The 23,389-nt window shown below is 40.7% G+C and overlaps 1 protein-coding gene across 9 annotated transcripts in view; it reads right to left on the bottom strand.

Moving 5' to 3' along the window:
• The window catches only part of TTLL5 (tubulin tyrosine ligase like 5), a 140,974-nt gene that overhangs the window by 69,776 nt on the left and 47,809 nt on the right, over nucleotides 1–23,389 (bottom strand). For 7 of the 9 annotated variants that reach the window (XR_009818935.1, XM_061998320.1, XM_061998322.1 and 4 more), the window contains 9 exons: nucleotides 20,563–20,708; nucleotides 19,281–19,458; nucleotides 15,179–15,299; nucleotides 13,385–13,531; nucleotides 12,662–12,769; nucleotides 11,126–11,223; nucleotides 7,134–7,267; nucleotides 6,422–6,535; nucleotides 4,079–4,272 (listed from right to left, as the gene is read on the bottom strand). Coding sequence is in view for 8 of the 9 variants with exons in the window: in XM_061998320.1 (XP_061854304.1) it covers nucleotides 4,079–4,272; nucleotides 6,422–6,535; nucleotides 7,134–7,267; nucleotides 11,126–11,223; nucleotides 12,662–12,769; nucleotides 13,385–13,531; nucleotides 15,179–15,299; nucleotides 19,281–19,458; nucleotides 20,563–20,708 (1,240 nt within the window). In the remaining variant the exon portion in view is untranslated. The remainder of the gene's footprint in view (nucleotides 1–4,078; nucleotides 4,273–6,421; nucleotides 6,536–7,133; nucleotides 7,268–11,125; nucleotides 11,224–12,661; nucleotides 12,770–13,384; nucleotides 13,532–15,178; nucleotides 15,300–19,280; nucleotides 19,459–20,562; nucleotides 20,709–23,389) is intronic. The other 2 variants (XM_061998318.1, XM_061998321.1) reach the window with 2 other exon arrangements.

Raw genomic sequence — 23,389 nt, 5'->3', positions numbered from 1 at the left:
AATGGGAGTGGAAAACAAGCTTCCCAGCTGTTCTTGGAAGGAGGTAATGTATTCAAGACTGCCCCCAATCCCAAGACACAGCTGGGCACAGCACAGAGATCCAAAGCAGAGACAAAGGCATTCAACTCTCACATACAATATATATGGAAAAGAAACACAGTCCACAGGAGTAATACTATTTTCAAAAGCCTCTTTTTCACACACTCCCTCCAAATCAATAGTCCTAATCCTGTAATTAAACATAATTAAATTTAAATATCAAACCCCTTTCATAACAGCCAGGTACTTTCCAACAAGGTAGACTAACTCCAAGTTTCTGTAGCACTTAAAACAATTGTACTATTTTTTATTACTTCTTAAGTAAGTGATGTTCTCTTCCAGGGATCATCTTCATGCCAACTTACATTAGAATGCTTTTACTTTAAAGGGACTATTATATTTCAAGTAGCTTAAACAAAAGAGTAAAAGGAGGAAAATAACAATTCAGAATCTCCTGTCAGGAAATGCCTAGGAAACCAATGCCCTGTCTAACTAAATCACCCTCATACAAGTCCTATCTCTAATCTCTCGGTTTTCAATCTCTTATTTCTCCTGTCCCAAAGCCACCAAGGTTTCATAACCCAGGATCTTCAAATACTTCCATTCCATTTCCCCTTTTTAACCTATACCAATGGTCTTTGGTTTCTCACTTCTCTGCAGTTGTTTACTAAATCCACTCACACATGTTTATCTCTTCTGCCTCTTACGGTTCAGACTAAATTCTTGTCTGCTCAAATCTATAACCATACAGTGCTCCCAAATAGCTTCACTTTTATCTACCCTTCTGCAAATCACTTTGCAAACTGATAGTGTATTCTGTAATGCCTGCACTTCTATTCACTCAATCCACCTGCTTCAAATCCACATCCCCACATAGTGGCTCAACACCAGATGTCCTGGTTCCAGATCCCTCAACAGTAAGCCTAACCCTTGCTTGGCTCCTCCAGTTTTGCCTATACAGACACTTGCTGCCATAATACTATGCTCTTATTGTATGCTGATATCTCGTCACCCTTCATTGTCATGGCAACCTTGTTTCCCCACAGAACAAAAACCCTTGGTCCTTATCCAGCTCTGGGCTCCCCAGCTCAAGAGGGACAGTGAACTTTGGAGAGTCCAACACAGGGCCACCAAGATGATCAGGGGACTGGAGCATCTTCCTTATGAGGAAAGGTTGCAGGAACTGGGGCTGTTTAGTCTAGAGAAGAGGAGACTGAGGGTGGGTCTCATTAATACTTACAAGTATTTGAAAGGTATATGTCGAGAGGATGAGGGCAACACTTTTTTCTGTAGTCTTTTTTCAGTGATAGAACTGGGGGTAATGGAGAAAAGCTGAAACTCAAAAAGTTCCACTTAAAGAAAACTTCCCTACTGTTCAGGTGAGGGAGCCCTGGCACAGGCTGCCCAGGGAGGGTGTGGAATCTCCTTCTCTGAAGGTTTTCAAAACCTGCCTGGATGTGTTCCTGTGTGACCTGATCTAGGTAGACCTGCTTGAACAGTGGGTTTGGACTAGATGATCTTTAAAGATCCTTTTCAATCCCTACCATTCTAGGATTCTATGATTCTATTGCAAGTCAGGCTTTAAAAGACAGGATGGGTAAAATAATTAATCAGAAAGACTCTTAGATGACAGAAGAGTAGAATGTGCCCAAAAAGAAAAAAAAAAAGTACAAGTAGTAGCTGTATGCTTTAGCAATGTTCCTTTGAGCCTTACAGTTACATCAAACCTTCCAAAACATCATTTCATGTATGATTAAAATAATAGTCCTAGATTCAAAATTACTATGTGCCATAAATTCAGTACTGAAGAATCAAATTGACAAAACTGTCTTCAACTAAACCATCCAAATTTTCATACTAAGAAAGGTTCAGATTCTCCAAAGGGACTATTCCAGAAACACGGCCTGGAAAAGTCACAGTAGATAGCAGATGTCTAGAACTGAATGTGTGTAGGCTCAGAAAAGAAACTGATTGTCTGACAGCTTCAGATCTAAACTTTTAATTGATCTGTAAATCCATTTCTACACAGATCTTTTCCATGATGACAGAAGACTATTAAGACACAATCCAAACCTTGTTTTGGTAACTGACTACAGAAGCAAAGCCTGTACAAACAGTGTGTAGCCAAACAGAAAAGGTATTAAGGTCACTCAGAAAATCTACATTGTCTGGTAGGAGCTGAAGTCTGAAACAGTTTGCTTGTCACAGAAGGGAATTAGCACCTTCCTTCTCCTGCTACACACTTCCCATTTCTTCTGTGGGAAAATATCTTGGGAGAACTCAGAAGCAAAAAGCAATGCTGACACATTTACCACAACCAACACATTTCCAGAGCTATCACTGCACTTCATAGCTACTTTTGAGTTAACTTCCACCATGTAAAATTACCAGAGCATACCTCTTTGTCACTCAACACACCTGTGCTCAGGAAGCTACAGTTCTTCACACGTAGATCTCTAAATTCCTCTCTGGATTCCCCCTTCTCTATTTCCTAATTTACCTAGCAGTAACAAGCTATGGTAGGAATACAAGAGTTCAAAAATCATCTAATGGATACATAAGACAGCAGCAAGAGGACAACTTGGGTTCTCTAGACACACCTAAGAAACCACAGCAGCTGGAGCTAAGTTGGAAATGAGTGATTTAGAGAGATACAAATACAAATGTATTTTTTAAAGTTCTTTTCTGAAAAGACTGAAATGAAATAGATGCATTTCAATTTTTTCCCAATTATTTCTTTAGATACTAATTTTTACTCAAGGAGGCATCATGATATATTTAGATTTCAACAAATCAGCAGTTCCTGAATTTCATTAACAGAACCAGAATGACAGCTCTGAATATTACTGGACAAACAAACAAGCTTCTCCTGATGTTCTCCATACCATTTCAGGCCTTAAGAGATCAAATTCTCTAAATATGGTCTGGCCTGACACAAGATCAGGCCTTAACAACACTGTTTATATTCAGTGCTCACATTCTCTACTGAGTCCATCAACAAGAAGGTGCTTGTTTTCGTGACTTATCCATTAAAGTTCAAGACCTATCTGCAAAGACTAGAGTGCTTGTGTTAGTTTTGAAACTGCCCAGACTGAATAAAAACCTTGAAATAGTTGTAGGAGGGTCTAAAAATGTATTAATCTTCCTAGTTACAACTGCATTCCACCTTTTGAAAAAGACATTGCAAATCATTTAATCAGATACTCAAAATCCAAGCAATCCAAACATTTCAAAAGTGAAAACAAGCAAATAGCAGCAGCTACTTTAGCTATTAAACATGCCTCAGAAAACTTAGCAAAACATCACTGTTAAAACAACACCTCCAAAATCAAAGCATCAAAGCAGAGACATTTGAACTGTTCAAGGCAAAGTTTCTATCCTGGAGAAACTCCAGTTGCCAGCCTGATTAATGGGTTCAACTTGAAAATCTTTGATGAACACAATTATAGAATATTCCAAAGAAAAAAAATGAATACATGTTTAGCCATTTAGGACATAATTAAAAAAGAAATATGAAACTAAGTGGCATTCTACCAAAAGCCAGTGTAGATTTAATCTGTACCACCATGTTTAGCAAAGGGATTATCATATTCCATGCTAGTAAGTACTACATTATATCTTTACAAAGTTATTGGAATATAGAATTTACATCAGAACCCCTTCTGTGCAGTCCTCCATTCCCAGCACTGTGATGAAACACTGGAGGGATGAGAAGGTAAATTGCATGGAAGCATAAAGCTAAGAAGTCTTGGTTTTATTGTTTAATAAGATCAAGCATGGGTTTGGTTTTTTTATAACGTATTTTCTCATCTTCTACCCAGTCTCGCTCTCTTCTATAAAAGGACTTTAGCGACATTCTTGTGTTCTCACAGAAAATCTAAATTCTGGTTGCTGTAGACACTTCAGAACAATATGACAAAAATCAATTTTCATGAGATTTATCCCTTCCAGCATGTCTGAGCCCAGTCCAGTGCTGACACAGAAGCCTGTGACAGACTTTTCTGTTGTCACAGGGACTCCAGCTCTCTCGTATACATACCTGCTGTGTAAGGAGACTGATGAGGCTTGGTGGGGAGTACCGACAGGCTGCTTGCTTTTCTGCCAGCTGCTGCAGTTCTGCTGCCACCAAGCTGGGGCTGTAACGTTTGCCCTGAGACGAAGTATCTTCTGCATTTTTGTACATCCTGGCCGAGCCGACACACTGCCCGCTAGGACTGCAATGGCACAAACCTACTGAACAGAGATGCAAAAACAGGTGTGACATTTTCTGCAGACTCTAGGGAAAATACAGCCATCTATTCAGAACAGGTATTGACTGCATGATCTTTTTGTCAATTCCAAACCCGTATGCTCTTGATCATAACGTATCTAATGACACAAAATTCCAGAGAATATTGGCTGCTGTTAACCAAGTTAAGTCTATGGGGCTTTTTCTTAAACACAAATAGATCCCTTTAAATAAGCTATGTGGCTGGAAAGTCAGATTTATTTAATGCTAAAAATTTGTGTGTGTTAGAGTAACACTAGTGAACATGTGATGACCCTGACATACAACCTAAAGCAAATGTCTACCATCATTAAAAAAGAAAAGTTATCTATCAGTACCACAGCTGTTAGTCTGTGTGTGGATCCCAAAACTTTCCTAATGCATTACAGTCTGTATACATAAATTCCTACCGTTTCTTCTATCTTTCAGATATCCCACAATGTAATATTAAAGTTACATTGCTCAACTATCTTCTACCCCAGCATGGTAAATGAGATATTCTTGGATATAGCAGTGCTGAAAGGTAAGAGAGAATGAGATGTAGTAATGATTCCTTCAGATCTTTCTTTTTTGGAGGTCTTTAGGCACCTTTAAGTATTCAACAATTATGAGGGTTTTGTTAAAGGATTTCTCTATATGATAAACACAGAACTAAGAACAGTACATAGACTGAGGCAGGACTTCTGCTAACCAAACCAACATTAAAGTCACTGAAGACAAACAAGTGATCAGTAATATAATCAAACAAAAGCATACAATATTTAATTTCCCAACTCTTTTCTAACAAGTTCAAAGGCCGAGTTCAAAGTTCAAGGCTGAGACTGAACTCTCTGCAACTACCTGAAAGGAGGCTGTAGCAAAGTTTATGTCAGTCTCTTAGGTAACAAGTGATAGAACAAGAGAAAAGGGCCTCAAGTTGTGCCAGGGAAAGTTTAGATTGGATGTTAAGAGAAGTTTATTCTCTGAAAGGGTTGTCAGGCATTGGAACAGGCTGCTCAGGGAAATGGAATAACACCATCCATGGAGGTACTTAAAAAAACATGCAGACACAGTGGACTTGGCACTGTTAGGTTAATGGTTGTACTTGATGAATCTTAAGTTTTTTTTTCCAGTCTTAATTATTCTATGATTCCCTGTTAATCTGCTCAATAAAAGGGTACATTCAGCAAACAAGGGTTGCTTCCTGCACTCCTCCTTCCCACGAGAAATTTAGCACCATTCAATGAGATTCATAAATCTGGAAATGTAAAATTTCTACTTACTCCAGAACAGAGATTATAAAGTCTCCATACTGAATTATAAGGCTACTACACATTCCAGAACGTTCATTTGCTTTTGCAGAGGATGGTTGGGACAATCTTTGGCTCTAGATCTGAGCAGCTCTCTGAAGTGACTGAGAATGCACCAATGGTGTAGCTACCAGAATGACAATCTAACCCTGCAAGGCTAGAAGCCTCATTGGGCACTGGTTTTGTGAAGACAGAAGAGCTGTCAGGAGATGTTCTCTGTGAGAAGGGCAGTGGAGCTGAGGATTGAATCAGCTTAGAATCTACTGGAGGAGCCAGCAATGAATGGTGACCAGGCACCTGTGAATTTTCAGAGACTGCAGGCTGAGATGGTATCCAGGAACTGGTACTTCTCTGGAATGTGGCACCAGAAACAGAGGAAGCAGCAGCAGGAGGGCCACACCAAGGTAATTCACTTCAGTATTTGAGAAGGTGGCTCCTCCTGGAACTACACAAAGATAATGAGCGTACTACATGGAAAAAAAATGCTTTTCAGGTCCTTCTGATATTATCAACACACCAAAGATGTCTCTGCTCCGACACACTGAAGCCACAATGACCTCACCTACCAGCAAAGACAAGAAGAGGCTCTACATAAATATCATCTTTCCAAGCTTGCTGTATCTAGATCTTTGCCCTCAGAAGAGCAGCTAACTCTTTCAGACTGCTCACTCTGCAGTATCTTCTCTTGGGCTTAAAAGAAAAACCTTCAGAATCTCCCACAAAATTGGGTGTTTGAATCCCTCAGTTTCACCTCAAAAGTTCCATCATTAACAGCACATGCATTCATTATTATTTTCTCAATGATGATTTAAGTAAGTTCACTTACAGGTTGACTTAACTTCTTTGGGTTTATATTCTGTTAATGCTCCTTCTGCAGGCATATCTGGAACTGAACTTTTGGGCTGATCATCTTTTATTTTTTTCACCACTTCAGGATGCTCTATAACAAAATCAAGGAGTTAGAATAATGCAACCAGCAATATCATTAGAACCGGATTGCAGAATTCAAACCTTGCTACAATGGACTTCCTTGTTAATATTTACTGTAGACCACGCAATTCTATTGATGACAATTGTGCTGTCATGCACAGTAACACAGACTACTGGACACGTATGGCTAACACTGCGCTTCCTCCCATGGGACATCTAATTAGGCTCAAATATACAGATTCTGCTTGTCCATGGGTACGCTCACCATAGGCAGCATAAGTTAACAAGCCTTGATTTCTCTCATCCCTTAATTTGATTCTGGGATTCTCTATTTATTTGAAAAATCTGTTCTTTCAGTTTGCACATTCAGCCTCGAGCCACCATATCTAGTTCCTTGTAAATGCTAGACCAGACTCATTCCATTTCACTTCAGGCAAAAAAAGCAGGGATGCAGTTACTCTAGTCTTCACATACAGCATAATTTAAAAAAAACCAAAAATTAAGCAGCCTCAAGAAACCTTAATAACATTCTAGAGAGGCTGTTCTCTTTCCAGACTGAAATTGAACTGGCTTTGACTGGAAAACAACTCAATGCCTGCAACACTTACCACCTTGAGGCTGTTTCTCTGACTGCTTACTGGTGTTGCTGGGTTTTGTGCCTGTGGAGTTTGTTCCTAGGAAGACACTCGCTGACTTATTTTTCTGTGTGTAAAATGTGAGCACTTCCTCCAGGTCACTTTCACTGCAATAAGGAGAGATGAATGGACATGAATGGGGATTCCAAGCTTTTCTGTGCCATGTAACAAAAAACAGACACGATAACAAGACCAAAGAGAGGAGTGGGGAAAAAAAGTGAGGCCAGACAAGCTAATGACTTGCTCAGTTCTTCAGGGTAAGAGCAGAAGGAAAGGAACATGCCTTGTTTAAACCTGAGATTCCCACTGAAATGCCATTTTCTCTCACAGTAGAAAATTCCAGGCATTCAGGAGCCTTCCCAGGATAAATAACAAGCAAGTGAAAACTCCAAACACATTTTTGCAGAAATCAATTCAAGAAGAAAGATTCAGTTCATAGATAAATTTGTGGATATTCCTCAGGTGCTCTCTAGAAAAAGCAGCTAATCTTGTGCAAGACAGAAACCAGCTCAGCCTCTGGTTTATAGTAATTGCTTGTAGTTTCAATTCAGTAGTGAGGGAAGAAGAGGAAAGAGGATGGAAGAGCTTACTAATCAGCCAAAACTGAAGGACAAACAAACAAAACAGTCAATATTTTTGTGAATCTCACAAAACTTGTATACATTTATCATTTTCTTTACAAGAGAGTTGTTCTGGTTTAGCAAGGAGCAGCTTTTGGCTTAGTAACAGGGGGCGCGGGTTGCAGTGAAGACCCAGTAAAGAGCTTGTGGACTCTCCCCCGGCTCCTGGGTTCACACCCACCTCCAGCCCGGCTGGGCCAGTCTGGCACCTCTGCCATCACTATTTAGGAGACTGGAATTTGAAGTGCTGGAAGGAGGTGTAAGAGTGATACAAGATGGAGGCGACCACGCGGACCCTTCAGCCAGAGAAGGAGGAAGGAAGGAGAAGCAATAGACCAGAGACCCTTCTGCAAGCCGTGGCGAGAATGCAGCTGTGCCCCTGAAACCTATGGAGATCCGTGGCAGGACTGAGAGCCACCAGCAGCTCCATGTGAGTGAGCCCGGACGGGCGAGGGACTGTGTGGGGAGACGGCCATGGCCCAGGCCGTGCTGGAGAGCCTGTGTGCCGCAGAGCAGCCCCACACGAGAGGCAGAGAGGAGCTGCAGCCTTTGGGATAAGTGCGCGTCGGAGCAGCCCGTGCAGGGCTGCCATGCGTGTGAGTTACCCCACGGACTTGCAGGGAGGACTGGCGTGGAGTTCACCCGTCCTGAGGAGGGACAAACGGCAGAAGCTATTGGGAACAGACTAACTGAAACCCCCACTGCCTGCCCCCCAGAACCGTTCAGGGAGGGACAGGGTAAAAACTCCGGGATCAGGGCTCTGAGCCCGGGAAGAGGGGAGGTGTGGCAAGAAGGTGTTCTTAAAAAGGCTGGTTGGACTCTTCACTGTTGTATTACTCTGTGTTGTTTTATCTTGGTTGGGTTTTGGGGGGTATGTTTTAGTTGATGTTGCGTTAAATTATTTTCTGTTTTCTTCCCCAAACCGAGTAGCCTGGTCTGTTTTGTCCTGAACCTTAAGCGGCAATTGAGCTCTCCCTGCCCTTGAGCACTTCTCAGCCTCTTCGGTACTCGAGACTCGAGGCTAATCGTGGTCTTTGTTCCCCAGTGGGCCTAAACCACGACAAGAGTTTAACTGCCCCAAACTCCTAAGCATCTATTTGTCCCAAAGTCATATCAGTTACTTGGTCATTCATATTAGAGCTTATGCAAGCTTTTGATAACTACCATACTTTCCTTTTGCTTTACAGTGTTGTGTCTGCATTAGTGAATGGATACCTGGTAGAGCAAACACCTAAAGCAGAAATACAGTGCCAGTAACACTACAAGAAAACATAACACAGGAACACAAATTTGCACAGCAGCAGTCATCCTTCCAAACATCCTTTGAATATCACACTTGTACTAGTATTAGCTAGCCTAAGCTTTGGTAAAACCAATGTCTAAAGCTGATCCCACTCAAGTTTGGACCTTCAAGGCATGCTGCAGAATTCACCTTTTCTCCCAGACCAATAAGAACAGAGGTGAACAGAAAATGTAAGAATGAAAAGTTGTTGGTGGAAAGGTGCTTTAAGATTGGGTGAATTGGCCAGTGTAAGTATATACTTCTACATTGCACTGAGGATGTTTAGAAGCAATGGTTATAGCATATGTGTTACTAAACACAATGCTATCCATGTGATATCAAAGTTAGAGTCAATGAGACAATTATTAAGTAGCAACATTTATTACCCATTTTCTTCAGTGCTGCATTTACTGTAATGCAGAACATTCAAAAGTGGAAATCTATGCCTTGACTAGCTCCAGATGACTAGCTCATTCAATTAAGCTTTAAACACAGCATAAAGTAGTGTGAAGAGTGTTCAAACACATCTGATACTTCTGTAAGACGCAGAAAGATCCTCACTAGAAACTGTCTGATCATTGGAAAACTGTCTTTTGCTGTCCTTTATCAGTCAGGCAGATGGTCCAGTAAAAATCTCTAGCCCCAGTCTAGACCATGCATCAGACTATGATGGCATAAGAGCCAGTAACATGGAAACAGGAGAGTGTGCAGTTCTGCTCCAAACAGCCATTTCTTAGTATTTCTGGCAAAAAGTAAAAATTACCTGCCCTAGGAGATAACTGTCAATTTAGTGGCCAGAGATGTCAGAGAAGCGAGAGTACGCCTGTGAAATCTGCCCTTCTAGTGACAGGAGTAGATGTCATTGTATATGGGATTCACACATCTTGAGTATCATTCTTTTACAGAACTCTCTGCGAAAAGTGAGATTTTTCTTGGAGCCTTAGATCTGTTGCCATAATGACTCCATGAATTATATTAGCAAAATGTAAAACTCATTGTTTTTATGAGTCTGTAGCATCAAAAGAGACTGTGAAGCTTCCTGAATTTAGTTGAAGAGCCCTATCACCCACTTCTAATTTGTCGCTAAGAGTGCTATCCAAACAGAGAAAAAGAACAAAGAGTTTCGTACATGATCATGAAAAAGCAGCAACTGTCAGCTTTCCCCGAGAAGGCAGACAGGCATTAAAAAGGCAGGTGAACTCTACATGTTCACAAATCAACAAGGGTCCATGCCCAAACAGGTTTGTCATATGGGCTAAATAAGAGTCAAAAGGAATCAGGTTTGTACTCAACAATCAGAGTTTGAGGACATAACTCTGGTTCACCAAACAATTTCAGACCTCTCCATAGTCAGACAGTTATAATACTTTTGTTTTTCATAGAAAGCTACAGGCCATAATTTACCTATTTTCAAAACACATTTCCTACTAGACTCTTGTAAGTTTAAGGTGGATAAAATTCAGAGCATGCACAGATAGAAAATGCTGCTTTTTCATTGTGAAACTAACTGCTTCCACTGAATTGCCTTAGCAAGAGGCTAGGACAAACACAGGGATTCTAACTCCCTTCCTTTCTCAACTCAAGGGTTCCTAAAGAGAGACAAGCATGCATGAGATCTGTTTCTGAGAGTAGAAACTTGAGAGCAAGAGCCACAATTCAACCACAGCAGCTCAAGGCCATCTGAGCAGTAGCTCAAGTTTCAATCTCCTTCCAAAGCACTGCTGCATTTGTCCCAGAATCACAGGAAAGAAGACCATTAACTTATCAGCAGTAGTTTGAAATTTACACTGACCAGGGCTACCACTGCCATCCTTTGGGAATTTACTTTGTGGTGAAAACATCTATTGTATCTCCTTCTCTCATTCTACAAGTATTTGGTTGTTAGAAGGGAGGAAAGAGGAAAGACAAGTTCTTCGGTCACCTAGCAAGTGCAGGGACAGATGCTGTGGTCAGTAAAGGCATCTAGAGAGTTTTAGCTCAATTAAATAAATCAGATCAGAACAATCACAATCACCTTCAGGGTTGGGAAATCCTCTATCAAATAGAATAAAATCCATTCCTACCTTGCTCTGGTAATAAAGTTCTGAAAACCTTCAGGATTCACTCCTTCCTCCTCTTCCTGTTTATTTTTTGATTGTTTCTGTGCCATCTGCTCTGTTTCCTGTTAATAAGCAGGATCAGTGAGTGTCTCTTACTTTATGTTCCATGGAATAGCTACAGCTCAGAAGACAAAGCACAAATCCATGAGACCTAAGAAAAAGAGAGTGTCAACTCCAAAGAGATAAATTATAAATATTTCACTATGAGCAACAAAATGAATAAATATAGAGCCTCAAAAACAGCACGCTAAGCATATGCCTCCACCTGACATAACTTATTAGAGATCAAGTATTCATAAACATGTGCTGCTCTTTCAAATATATCCTTCGCTAGAACATAGTATGGAGGGGAAAAAAATAAAATCAAAATAGTTCTTTACAAATATTAGGTCCCCTTTTGCTCTTTCTGCCACAAACACAAGAGTCCCTCAAAATAACTTTATTTTGAGCATCTGTCTGAAAAGGAGATATTCAGGAAGAAAGGAGAACAAAAACTGTATTAAAAACACTCAATTAGAGAGGTCTGCTGAGGGCACCAGCACGTCCCACTGTAAACTAGGAATTCTCCTCTTGAGTTAATTTCTCCTGTCACAAAGCAAATTGCCAAAGGCTCATCTACATACCAAAACCATACTGCTTTAGCAAAAGCAAAGCAAGTGAAACAGTATAGCCCATGGCATATATGCGTACATACACTAAAATATACTGGAATAAAAGCCTTTGTGTGTGAGAATGGGAGCCTACTCTCAGATATAAATGATCTATTTTACACCAGTAGAACTTGACACAGAGGTTGTTATTGATACAAACATTTTTTGTTAATAAAAAACCCCTACAGGCCTGTCTGAAACACTAATATGTGCATACAAGCTCTATTTGACTAGACCTGACCTCCACTTCATTGCTTCCTACTGGCACTCTGAGCATTCCCAGGATAAGAGTCAGACATCTCATGAAAGATAATTCAAGGAGAAAAAAAAAGCCACTGTGGGACATGTTTCTACCCTTTCTATAAAGTGAAAGTCTGGACAAATCTGTTTTACTTAGTTTGCTGCAGGTATTATTTTTATCTGCTATGTTATTACAGAAGATACATAGTGGATAGTAGGAGTCCCTCACTAAATCTGAAGTTACAGCTCAGTAAAAAAAGCCTATATGTTGGAATCAGAGATCAAAAAACCTCATAGTATATGAGTCTCTCAATGGCTTAAACATTTACGTCCTAAAACCTCAACTGATCTGTTCTCACTTGTTTTAACTGAGAAAAGATGTTTATGCACTGATTCATTACCAGTTACACAGCTTTATTTTGTGAACTTAAGAGTTAGCAGAAAATCCTGATGTTTGAATACTATTTGAGTGGAAATGATATCCAAAGCAGCTGCATTCCTCGCTCACCACAGAGCCACCCAAGTGTTTTGTGGTTACTCCTAACACAGTAATTCAGCAAGCTTTAGGCATACAAGGCACTCCCTGGAACAGACTTGGTTCAATACCAACCTTGCTTTGACAGATCAAGTTACCAGATGTCAGCTCTCGACAAGGTAATGTAAGTGAACATCCTTTGCTAACGAATAGGAGCTTGGAGGCCTGTGTGCACAGCAGACACTGAAAGCAGAATTTAAAACTACCCTTGTTCCAGTACTAGAGAAATTGCAAGGGGCAGAGGAAAGAGGAAGATGTTCTTGAGAAACAAGCATTAACATGAGGAACAGCATCTTCTACATCTAAAGAGGTGGAAATTATTAAGTTAGGACCTACTTCTCCTTATCACTGAGCATGCAAATTCCCATATCACACATAGTAGTCCCTCAATACACCAAATAAATGGCAAAATTCATATTTCAGTGTTCTGTATAAAATATCTCTAAAGAAGCATCATAAAAACAGAGAGTGATGGGAAGAGGCACTACAAAGCTTTAGAATCGATTAGATGCCTAAGAAAAAACAAACTGACAGTTCAAAAATTCCACTTCAACACTTCATTTTACTTTTATGTACATGATTATTGGACTGCATACATAATGTAGTAATTCTGTTGTCTGACAGTTTGAACAAACCATCATTACTGGATGCACAACTGCAAACAGACCACTTAAATTATGGAACAGAGCCTTTAAAAGATCCTGCTGTCTAGACTATGGCAGCAGCCAGTAGGAGATACTTTAGGAGAACAAAAACCAGAAGAGCTACCAGAAGAAGAGTCAAGAAATTAATAGTCACCTTGTTATAGCAGATTATGAATTCGCCCAGGAGGTGAGCTAGGACACGACGACGATCATTTAGTCCTGAACGGCGGCTGGGGAGCAGCATCCTCAAGGACTGCTGAAGATTACTGGCAGTTCGCTTCAGAAAGCGTACCACAAGCTCCTGCAAGTAAGAGAGATGGAGTTAACAATGGGCCAGTTGCAAGATGTGACGAGAAGTGCTAGAGCAGTTAATGACTGGCAAGAACTAAGCACACTGTCCTGAGAAAATGATCTGACAATTTTCAGGCAAAACCAACCTGCAATGTGCATTTTTAACATAGCTCTACACATCCAAAGTGGGATGAAAAGAACAATGGTGTGCCTTGCCTGAGATGGGTCAGAATTGGGAACACTTGAGAAGTGTTTGTCTGGAAAGCACAACAGATGAAGAAAACAAGCAGCAAAAGCAGCAAATACATGGAATTACAAGTAAAATCTGATAGTTATGAGAACATTTCCAAAAAACTACCTGCAACGTGTTAAAGAAGGCCTGTGACAAAGCATACCAACACAAAAATCTTTCAGCACTATCAGAGGGAAGAGGATCTTGATCAGGTATCTCCACAACAGTGATGTAGCCCCATTTCAGCACTTTTCATACATGTATAATATTACCACAACTCCTTCAAAACAATAGATGACTATATCTACAGCCACATAACTCAAATCCCCAATCATGTCTGTTTGACCTCTCGTGGGGGACGCATATGGCAAGGCAGATCCTAAGGCAAGATGCATTCTGTATGTGTTTTGAATCCTTTCTGTCTCTCCTCTGAATTTGCTTTTGGTTAGGACTTCTGCTAATGTATAAATGAGCAGCCTTGCAGCCAAACTATTGGATTTCACAGCTTGCCTCTCGCTGTCATTATTCTAGGCTGGTTTGATCTATTATTTTAAACATTATTTTTCACAGTACAGCAGACAAAGTGACTCTTAAAAAGCCAGTTTTAATTTCCACTTGGAAAGAGCAGAGGTAACATTTTCCACTGAGTCGACTGATTATTCTTGACACATGATTTTATCTCTGAAATGCACTGGCTGTTTTCCTGCAACATGCATTCAGCAAGAATAATTTGGATTTGCAGAAAGTTCAAGAGCCTATTGTACAAAGCCCTTTTAGGAAGACTTGTGTGGGGATCTGAGCTTGCTGCACTCCTTCATACATATATCAAATATAGGGCCTTAAAATACTGCTTAGAAAAATTCAGCACCCATTTTTTTTAACGAACACACACACATTCCCCCTTGCTAGAAAGTAACTTTTTCCCCTCAGTGGCTTTTACTCTTTCTTCCTCTCTATCTAGAATTCAAGGAAGGCTCCCAAGAGCAGATGCCTGCAAAGAGTAAAATGGTACATAGAATAAAAAATGTAATTGGCTAGGCTAACTGTTCTATTTAAGTAGACATATGCTTTGTTTAACACAGTAGAAACCAGACACCGCCAAGTAATGTTAAAGAATCTTAGAGAAAAGAATTCAAAAGCAGGTAAGCTCAGAGATCAGTGAAGGAGAAACAATGAAAGATCTGAGCAGCCTGAATGTCAACCACACTCTAGTCATTAAGAGCTGTCAACACTACTGCTGCTCAGACAGCAGTCAGCAGTCCTACCTTGTCTGCAAATTTAAAACACCACACTGGCAGCCAGCCAAAGATAGACAACTATCATCTCAGTTGGACTTCAGTTCTTCCAAGGCCAGGAACTGACCTTAAAACTCTCAAGGCAAATTTTAGCTTGGCTTCTCAGTCTGGCCAACACAAAATTTCTTACCATTTGCTCATCCTCTTTGGCAGCCCAGGCAGGATTCTGGATCTGGTCATTAGCCTCCTTCATCAGTCGCAACTGAACGAGCTGCAGGTAGGCAGAGAAAGCTCTGCGAGCTTGCACTTTGCTGTTGACCAAAAGAATCAGTCAGCTATCTTCATAGCAGCAGAAAGAATTACAACAGTCAGGCATAGATAAGGGACCAAAGTACCATCAGCAAGGACCTCCTTGCATAAATATTGAAGCTTAAGGGAAGGATCCCTTCACCACACCAGTATTTTCACAGAGACCTTCAGTTCACCAAGATGGAGTAGGTATTGCAGAACATTAAAAAAACCCAGCAGATGTTCTCTATGTTCTAAGTTAATAACTAAAATGGAATGGTGGTCTCATCTTTTCAAAGCCTTAGATACTCTCCTCCAAAAGCCAATAACACGACCACCAGCAACTGTATTTTTAAACCAAATTCAGGGCTCTCTTGGGCCTCTGTATTCACAAGCATTTTGAACACCACAACAACAGATCATAAAATAAATAAAGGGCTTGGTACTAGTGTCAGAGTTATAACAAAGGCTCTGCAATTCCCATTGGAACTGAAAGAATTAAATCTGTGAAAGTGAGCTCTTCTCCTGCTGGCCCAAGGACATAAGCCAAATTTAATTGAACAAGGCACCACTAAGGAATGAAAGAACATCAGCAAAATCTGCTATGCAGCTGGCTGAACATGTTGGGAAGCTGCAAGCATGAACTGAGGAGAGGACTGGAAGGAACACACTGCTCCTCATTCCCTCACAATAGTAGTCACTTTATCATATACATCTGTTGGGAGAGAAATTGCTGAAAGCTTTGCCTAATTCTGTTCATTGTCATCTTGGCCTCAACTCTCTCCTCCAACATTTTGTTCTCCCATTCTCCACTCTTCTTCCTATTTCTCCCCCCACAGTTGCTACAAGCTGTCCCTTGAATTGCCAAGTATGATTTCTCCTTCCCTTTACATAAGGATGTAGAGGCAGATGGGATTTAGTGTCAAGAGACAGATTCTCCTTCTATCACAAGCATTGTCCTAATCTTTTCTATAAAACTATCAAATTTCACCCTAAATCAAACAGTTTTCAGCCCATTGCTTTCCTGGAATATTCTTCTAGTACAACAATTAGGAACCTGCTTCTACTACCCAGCCTAGCTTAATTCATGAGCAATTTACACCTGGGTTTGTTTCCCCCCCCCCCCCCCCCCTTTCTCCGACATTGTTCTAGATCTTAAATAATTTTATTCCCAATGGGCCTTCTACCTACATCTTTTCATGGCTTTCACTTTTTTAATATGAACAATCCACACCTTTCAGTGTCTTCTAACAAAGCACTCACAATCTGATAGACTAGCAGCTCTTCTCCACCTGTTACTGTCACAACTTACTTTCCATGTACTTGTGTGATAGCAACTGCAAATAATATTCCACATGAAGTCTCAGAAATATCTCAAGTGATAAACCCCAGACCACATTTGGTGTTTTCATGCATGCATGAACTAAAGCTTCATAAACCTCCTGTGATAATAAAGCATACCAGATACTTTTCCCTTATAATTAATTTCCAGTTGGTAGAATTTCTGCTGTAAATTAATATTAGTTCTTAAAAGCATACCTTTGCACTTCTTTGTGTTACTGAATTGCATCCTAGTTATATTATTCCTATCCTCAAGGTCATCAAGCTCTTCCCACATTAATTCCACCACTTCTCTCATTCCAATAGCTCCCAATTTTTTTTACTGCAGCAAATTTCATTAGCACATTTCTACACTTTGTGTCATTCTTGAACTGACAATTAAAATCAGCCTCAGACTGATTCCTGAGGAATGCCATCATTTTTTCTCTACTTGTTCTCTGCTTCTTACAAATATTCTCAGATATTTACATATCTTCATGACTCCATGTACATGAGACTCTGAGACATCATTAAAAACTCAGTCCAGAAATTTAGTCTTCTGTAAATTCAATTAATATTTTGTTACAGTACTACATAGAAATCTTAGTACTTTGATGAATGTATCATTTCAGGTAAGAATTTAGGTTAAAAAAAATACATTAAAAGTGTCCATGCATCTGCTTAATCTGTAGCTTTTGATGCTTCTGGAAGACTATGTCAGGCTGAAAGAGGGGCTAAGCAAGGGATGAGTTCACAATAGTCTCAAAATAACATCTTCTGTGGATAGCTGTACTAGTACTCCAGCAAGTAAAATATTATTAAAATACCTGGTTAAGATTCCTGTCTTCCAGTGAACTCCAGAATGCACAGCAGGCCTTGTAACACCTCTGAGCTCTGTGTGCCGCTAGTCACCACACTTTTTCTTTTCCCATGTGTGTGGGAACCTTGACTAAGAACTAACACTCTATACATCAGGCCACCATACATCAGAAAAGGTTCTCTCCTGACGGCTCTCTAGGGCTGCTCAGTTTGTTTTAGGTGTAACTCAAACATGTTGTGACCAAGAGTTCAATACTCATGTGGACAGAAATTAAGGTCCTCCCCATTACCAACATCAGAACAGTAATAAAATTCTTTGCCTGCACCCAGTACTTAGGAAGGTCCTTATATAACACTGTCTCTCCTCTGATGCATGGAATATTGAAACTTGAGGCCTTAAATGCTGGAGCTATTTTATTTTTGTTTCCCTGGGAATGGTACAGTTAGGGGTACATGCAGCACTCAAATGTCACCTCTTCACCAGTAACACCCAATGCATGGAAAGCAGACAAGTTGCCTCATCAAGCTGACTAAAGGTGAGAGAGAAGTCCTACGACTTAGAAAAACTGACTGGAACAGGTCTGGTTTCTTTTGGATTAAAATGTCATTACTTCAGCTCCTCTGCCTGTTGACCCTACAAGCAAAGCTTACATCAGATCAGACAAGGCCAAGCCCAGCACAATCCCAGAACATGAGGTCACCACAAGCCTTAAACGTTTTTGTGGGGAATCCCAACAGTACTGGGTGCTGAGCAAGAATCTGCCAGGAACGCCAGACAGAGCTTACGTTCTTGGCAGGAGTCAGTTCTATATATAGGTAGATGACAGCACTGCTATGTTCATCCTCAAAACAGCTTTCAAAATCTTCCCTGTAAAGACAGCAAATTTCCTTGCCAGAAGAAGACATCAGAATCATCCTCAAATCCTTTTGATAATTCACAAATCCTCTCAGAAACTAAACTAAGAAAGCAACAGCAAGCAACAATTATTTTTTCTACCTTTGGACATTTTTCACAGAAAACAGTGTTCTTTCTTATCTAGAAGATGTAAAATCCTCCTACACAGGAGGATCCTCCTATGCAGGATCACCCTTTCTTTTTGCCATTCCTGTTGATCTGCAAATAAACCGTTTTACTGCCCACACTTCAAGGGAAGATCACGCTTTTAAACATCTAGTAGGAAGGACCCTGGTTTACTGTCATTCTATACAATCTCCTCCAGCATCTCTCCAGCAACAGAGTCAAAGATCAGAACATACTCTGCTCCACAAAGTCAAACTGAACAGCAGGCAATAAGATGTTTCAGTAGTTTGTCACCCTCAAATGACCTCCTATCTTGCTCTCCAGGAGCAGAGGTTAGAGGTATAAATTTTACCACCAAAAATTAAAGCAAAAAAATGAGAAAAATAATTTTATGGAGAGGCAGCAGTGAGGTTATTCCTACCCAGTCTTTCTTGGATAGTTCAACATGTTAATACTTCTTTGGAAATGCAAAGAATTAAAAGTTTAATTTTAGAATTCAACAGCAGATATCCTGCATTAAGACAGAGGTGCACTTTGAACTCAAGTTGACCAAAGAACAAATTATATCAATAGATTAAAGAATAGCAATGGAAACACAGATTATGCTTTATATTGATCCAACACGTCAGGCATTGAGGTAAACTATCAGTCTTTGTGACTACCTTCCTTCTGTTCCAACTAACTGTTACAGCAGGCCACACAGACAAAAATCCATGTCCTTTTCTCTGGGGTCCTCATAGCTCTCCATACACTCATTCATAAAGTGGAAGAGAGTGTACATCTCCGTATTTTATCCAGTTTAAATGCTAGTCAAAACTCAAGGCAGTATGTAGAAGCTTCTCACCTCAGGTTTCCATGCTTTCGAAGAATCTGCAACAAATTAAACTGAGATTCTGAGTCTGTTTTTTGAAGAATCAGTTCTCTTCCATCTCCAGTTTTCTTATCAAGTTGTTTTGGCAACCTCTCCTTACAAGCAGTTTTCACCAAGTCAGAGAGCTTTGGCTGGCTTTTCACCTGGGTGTCTGAAAGAGAGACAACAGTTCTATCTAGCTCTTCATCTGCATCCACCTCCTCTTCCTCCTCACCTTCTGTGTCTGACTTGAAGGACAGCTTTGTAGGTTCTGATTTCCCTATAGCAGAGGAGAAGTCACCTATGCTGGTTAATTAACAAAAGAAGCATGGACTGTCCTGCTATTAATACCTTTTGATTTACTTCTAAACTCTTTTCTGATAGGACAGAACACTACCATTTTAGAATAGCATATTAAGTATCACTGCCTTTCTTTATTCTTTCTGTCTTTCTGCTTGCACATCAAAAAGTTTAGAAGCTCATATGCACAATATCAGAGAAAACAGATCACAAACAAAACAACAACAAAAAATTTCAAAGAAATAAAGGCATTTTCCTATATTTTATTCTGATTCTTACATATTTACTGAAATATATTCTCATACTTGATATATATGTACTAACATTTTGTATTTTTGTGTGCCAGAAAAAATAGAAGTAGGAAACCTAAACTTCCACGTGTCAATCCAGGTCACATACCTTAAGACAGCACCAAACAGCACCAAAAATAATTTCATAACATACAATGTCTCCCATTGCAGTCAGTATCACATAGCTACTAAAAAGAGTTTAGATAACAGCTTCAGGAGCAGTCATTGTATCCTTTTAAGTTTTTCGCCACATTAGCTTGGATAAGGAGGTTTTCTCTCTTTCCAACAGCTCAGAGTCACTACTGTGTAGGAGAATAAGACAGGAAGGTCCCAAGTTTTCATTTTTCTCTGGAAAGATGAAGGACGAGGCACACATACTGTTGAATTCTTGTATCCAAAACACAATTGCAACTTCACCTTCAATAAATATTGACTACATTTAGTGATATACAAGGAGATGTGGAATGGTGTGAATGATATTCTAGGCGCTAAAAAGGCAGGAGGCTCAGAAGAGGAATGAAGTGAAAGCTATTAACACCTGAAATGAAAACTCTTCATTTTAACCTGTGAGTCCCTTCAGGGATTACAACGGCCAGAACAACCCTATTCACACACATTTCAAATGAAAGAGTCTTTGCTTGCTTGTTTCTGACTAACTACTCACCCAAGACTCCAGCCATGCATACCTGATGATCTCGTCCGTGCTGTTCTAGACTTGCCGCGACATCGCTGGCATTTCCGTAACTCCAGTGAAATGAGCTTTCTCTCATAAAAGAGTGCATGAGAGTCTACAGCTTCTAGCCCCATATCCAGACTTTCATTAAGACCTGCTCTAGGAAGCATAACAGAGACATACTCAGTATCCCTTTATACTTATCTCCCTGATGATATAAGAGACTTAGTAGACTATATTTCTTCAAGAAACAGATTTCTGACACAGAAAAGAAATATATACGATCAGTCTAACTTCACTCTATTTAAAGACTGTTTAAGTAGTCTTGAAAGTACTTTACAGAACAACATCTCTCAAAGTCCCAAAATGTGCTTATCTACTGTCATGTTTTCATGACTGAGCAGCATCTGTCCATCATGTAGCAGCTCAAAGCACAATTAACAGGGAAAATTGAATTGCAAGAGTACAAAACAATGGAGGGAAGTGGAAAGAAAGCATATGGATCTGAGTCCAGGCTTCCAAACTTTTCATGTAGTCAGCTTGTTTTTCACTGTTTGTTCAGAGATTATAATCTCTGAAGCTCTGAAGAGATTAACATAATCTAAATGAAAAATGACAACCTTCTACAAGTTCTGCCTAATCTCAGGGAAAAGGAGCCCTGCCAGATTCCTTACGAGAGACAAACATAACTTTCTGCCAGTGCACAAAGCTCCAGCAAAGTGCTCTTTATCATATGAGAACATCCACAGAAAATTCCTATTGCACCATTTATCTTTTGGATCTAGCAAAGTGAATATATGGGTATATGAAGTCCAAAACCTTCATGCATTACAGGATCCTCTAAGATTGCTCAGTGATAAGGCTTACCACTATGTAAGGAACGGCAAAGTAGGAAGTCTAGGAGGAACTATTTTAAGGTTCAATAGCAAAAAAAAAAAAAAAAAAAAAGATTTCTGCACATTCTGGGATACCCTTTGTTCACTGTATTTACTTTACTAAAATTACTTTGGTGGATTTCAGGTGTTAACTCAGGAGTTGGAAGATTAAACTGTGGACATCTAAATTTAGAATAAATCCTTCCAAGTAAAAAATTATTTAATTAAAAAGATCCTGTGTGGAAGAAGCTGGACACTAAGCCAGGTTGCAACCCTGGATTTTAGGGGAGCTGACTTTGGCCTCTTCAAACACCTGCTTGGAGGAATCTCATGGGATAGGATCCTAGATAGTAGAAGTGCTCATGAGAGCTGGCTGATCTTCAAGCACCACCTTCTCCAAGTCCAAGATCAGTGTGTCCCTACAAGTAGAAAACCAGCAAAAGGAGGCAGGAAGCCTCCATGGACAAATAAAGATCTGCTGGGATAACTCAGGGAGAAAGCAGCCATCTATAAGAGGTGGAAACAGGGCCTGGTTTCTTGTGAAGAGTACAGGAACATTGCCAGAGCATGCAGGGGTGCAACTAGGAAGGCTAGAGCCCTTCTAGAATTAAAACTGGCCAAGGAAGTAAAGGAAATGTGGTAGTTTGAGGAGTTTTTCAGGTACATCAGCAGCAAAATGAAAATTAGAGAGAACATGGGCCCACTGCTGAATACAGAGGGTGCCCTGACGACTGACGATGCAGAGGAGGCTGAACTACTGAATGCTTTCTTTGCTTCACTCTTTATGGCCAAGGCCAGTCTGTGGGAAGTCCAGTCCAGCAAGGATAGTAGGACAGTCTGGACAACAGAGGACTTGCCCTGAGGGAAAGAGGAAGAGGTTAAAGACTTGTCGGGCAAACTTAAGGCTCATAAGTCAATGGGTCCTGATGGGATGTATCCTAGAGTGCTGAGAGAGCTGGCTGAGGTGGTTATTAATCCTCTCTCCATAATTTTTGAACAATCATGGAGGACAGGTGAGGTGCCTGAGGACTGAAGAAAGGCCAGTGTCACGCCAGTCTTCAAAAAGGGCAAGAGGGACAACCCAGGAAACTACAGGCCAGTCAGCCTCACCTCCATCCCTGGAAAGGTGACTGAATAATGTATCCTCAATGTTGTTAATAAACATAAGAAGGAAAAGATGGTTATCAGGGGGAATCAACATGGATTCATCACGGGAAAATCCTGCTTGACCAACCTGATAGTCTTCTATGAGTACATAACTGGCTGGCTAGATGAGGGGAGAGCAGCAGATGTCATCTGCCTTGACTTCAGCAAGGCTTTTGACACTGTCTCCCATAACAACCTCATCAGAAAGCTCAGGCACTGTGGCTTGGATGAGTGGACAGTGAGGTGCATCAAGAGGTGGCTGAATGACAGAGCCCAGAGGGTGGTGATCAATGAATCACAGAATCGAGTTGGAGGTCTGTGGCCAGTGGAGTTCCACAGGGATGGGTTCTGGGGCCAGTCTTGTTCAACATCTTCATCAACGACCTGGATGAGGGGACAGAGTGTACCCTCAGCAAGTTCCCTGATGACACCAAACTGGGAGGACTGGCTGATTCCCCAGAAGGCTGTGCTGCCATTCAGTGGGATCTCAACTGGCTTGAGAGTTGGGCAGAGAGGAACCTCATGAGGTTCAACAAGGGCAAGGGCAGAGTCCTGCACCTGGGGAGGAACAACCCCATGCACCAGGACAGGCTGGGGATTGACCTGCTGCAGAGCAGCTCTGCAGAGAGAAACCTGGGAGTCCTGGTTGATAATAAACTGAACATGAGTCAGCAATGTGCCCTCGTGGCCAAGAAGGCCAATGGCATCCTGGGATGCATCAAGAAGAGTGTGGGCAGCAGGTCAAGGGAGGTTCTGCTCCCCCTATGCTCTGCCCTGGTGAGGCCTCATCTGGCGTCCTGTGTCCAGTTCTGGGCTCCT

The sequence above is a fragment of the Colius striatus genome, chromosome 6 (genome assembly GCF_028858725.1).
Source record: "Colius striatus isolate bColStr4 chromosome 6, bColStr4.1.hap1, whole genome shotgun sequence".
NCBI classification, from domain to species: domain Eukaryota; kingdom Metazoa; phylum Chordata; class Aves; order Coliiformes; family Coliidae; genus Colius; species Colius striatus.
The sequence above is the reverse complement of the archived record's forward strand: the minus strand, read 5'-3'. Positions and strand labels throughout refer to the sequence as shown.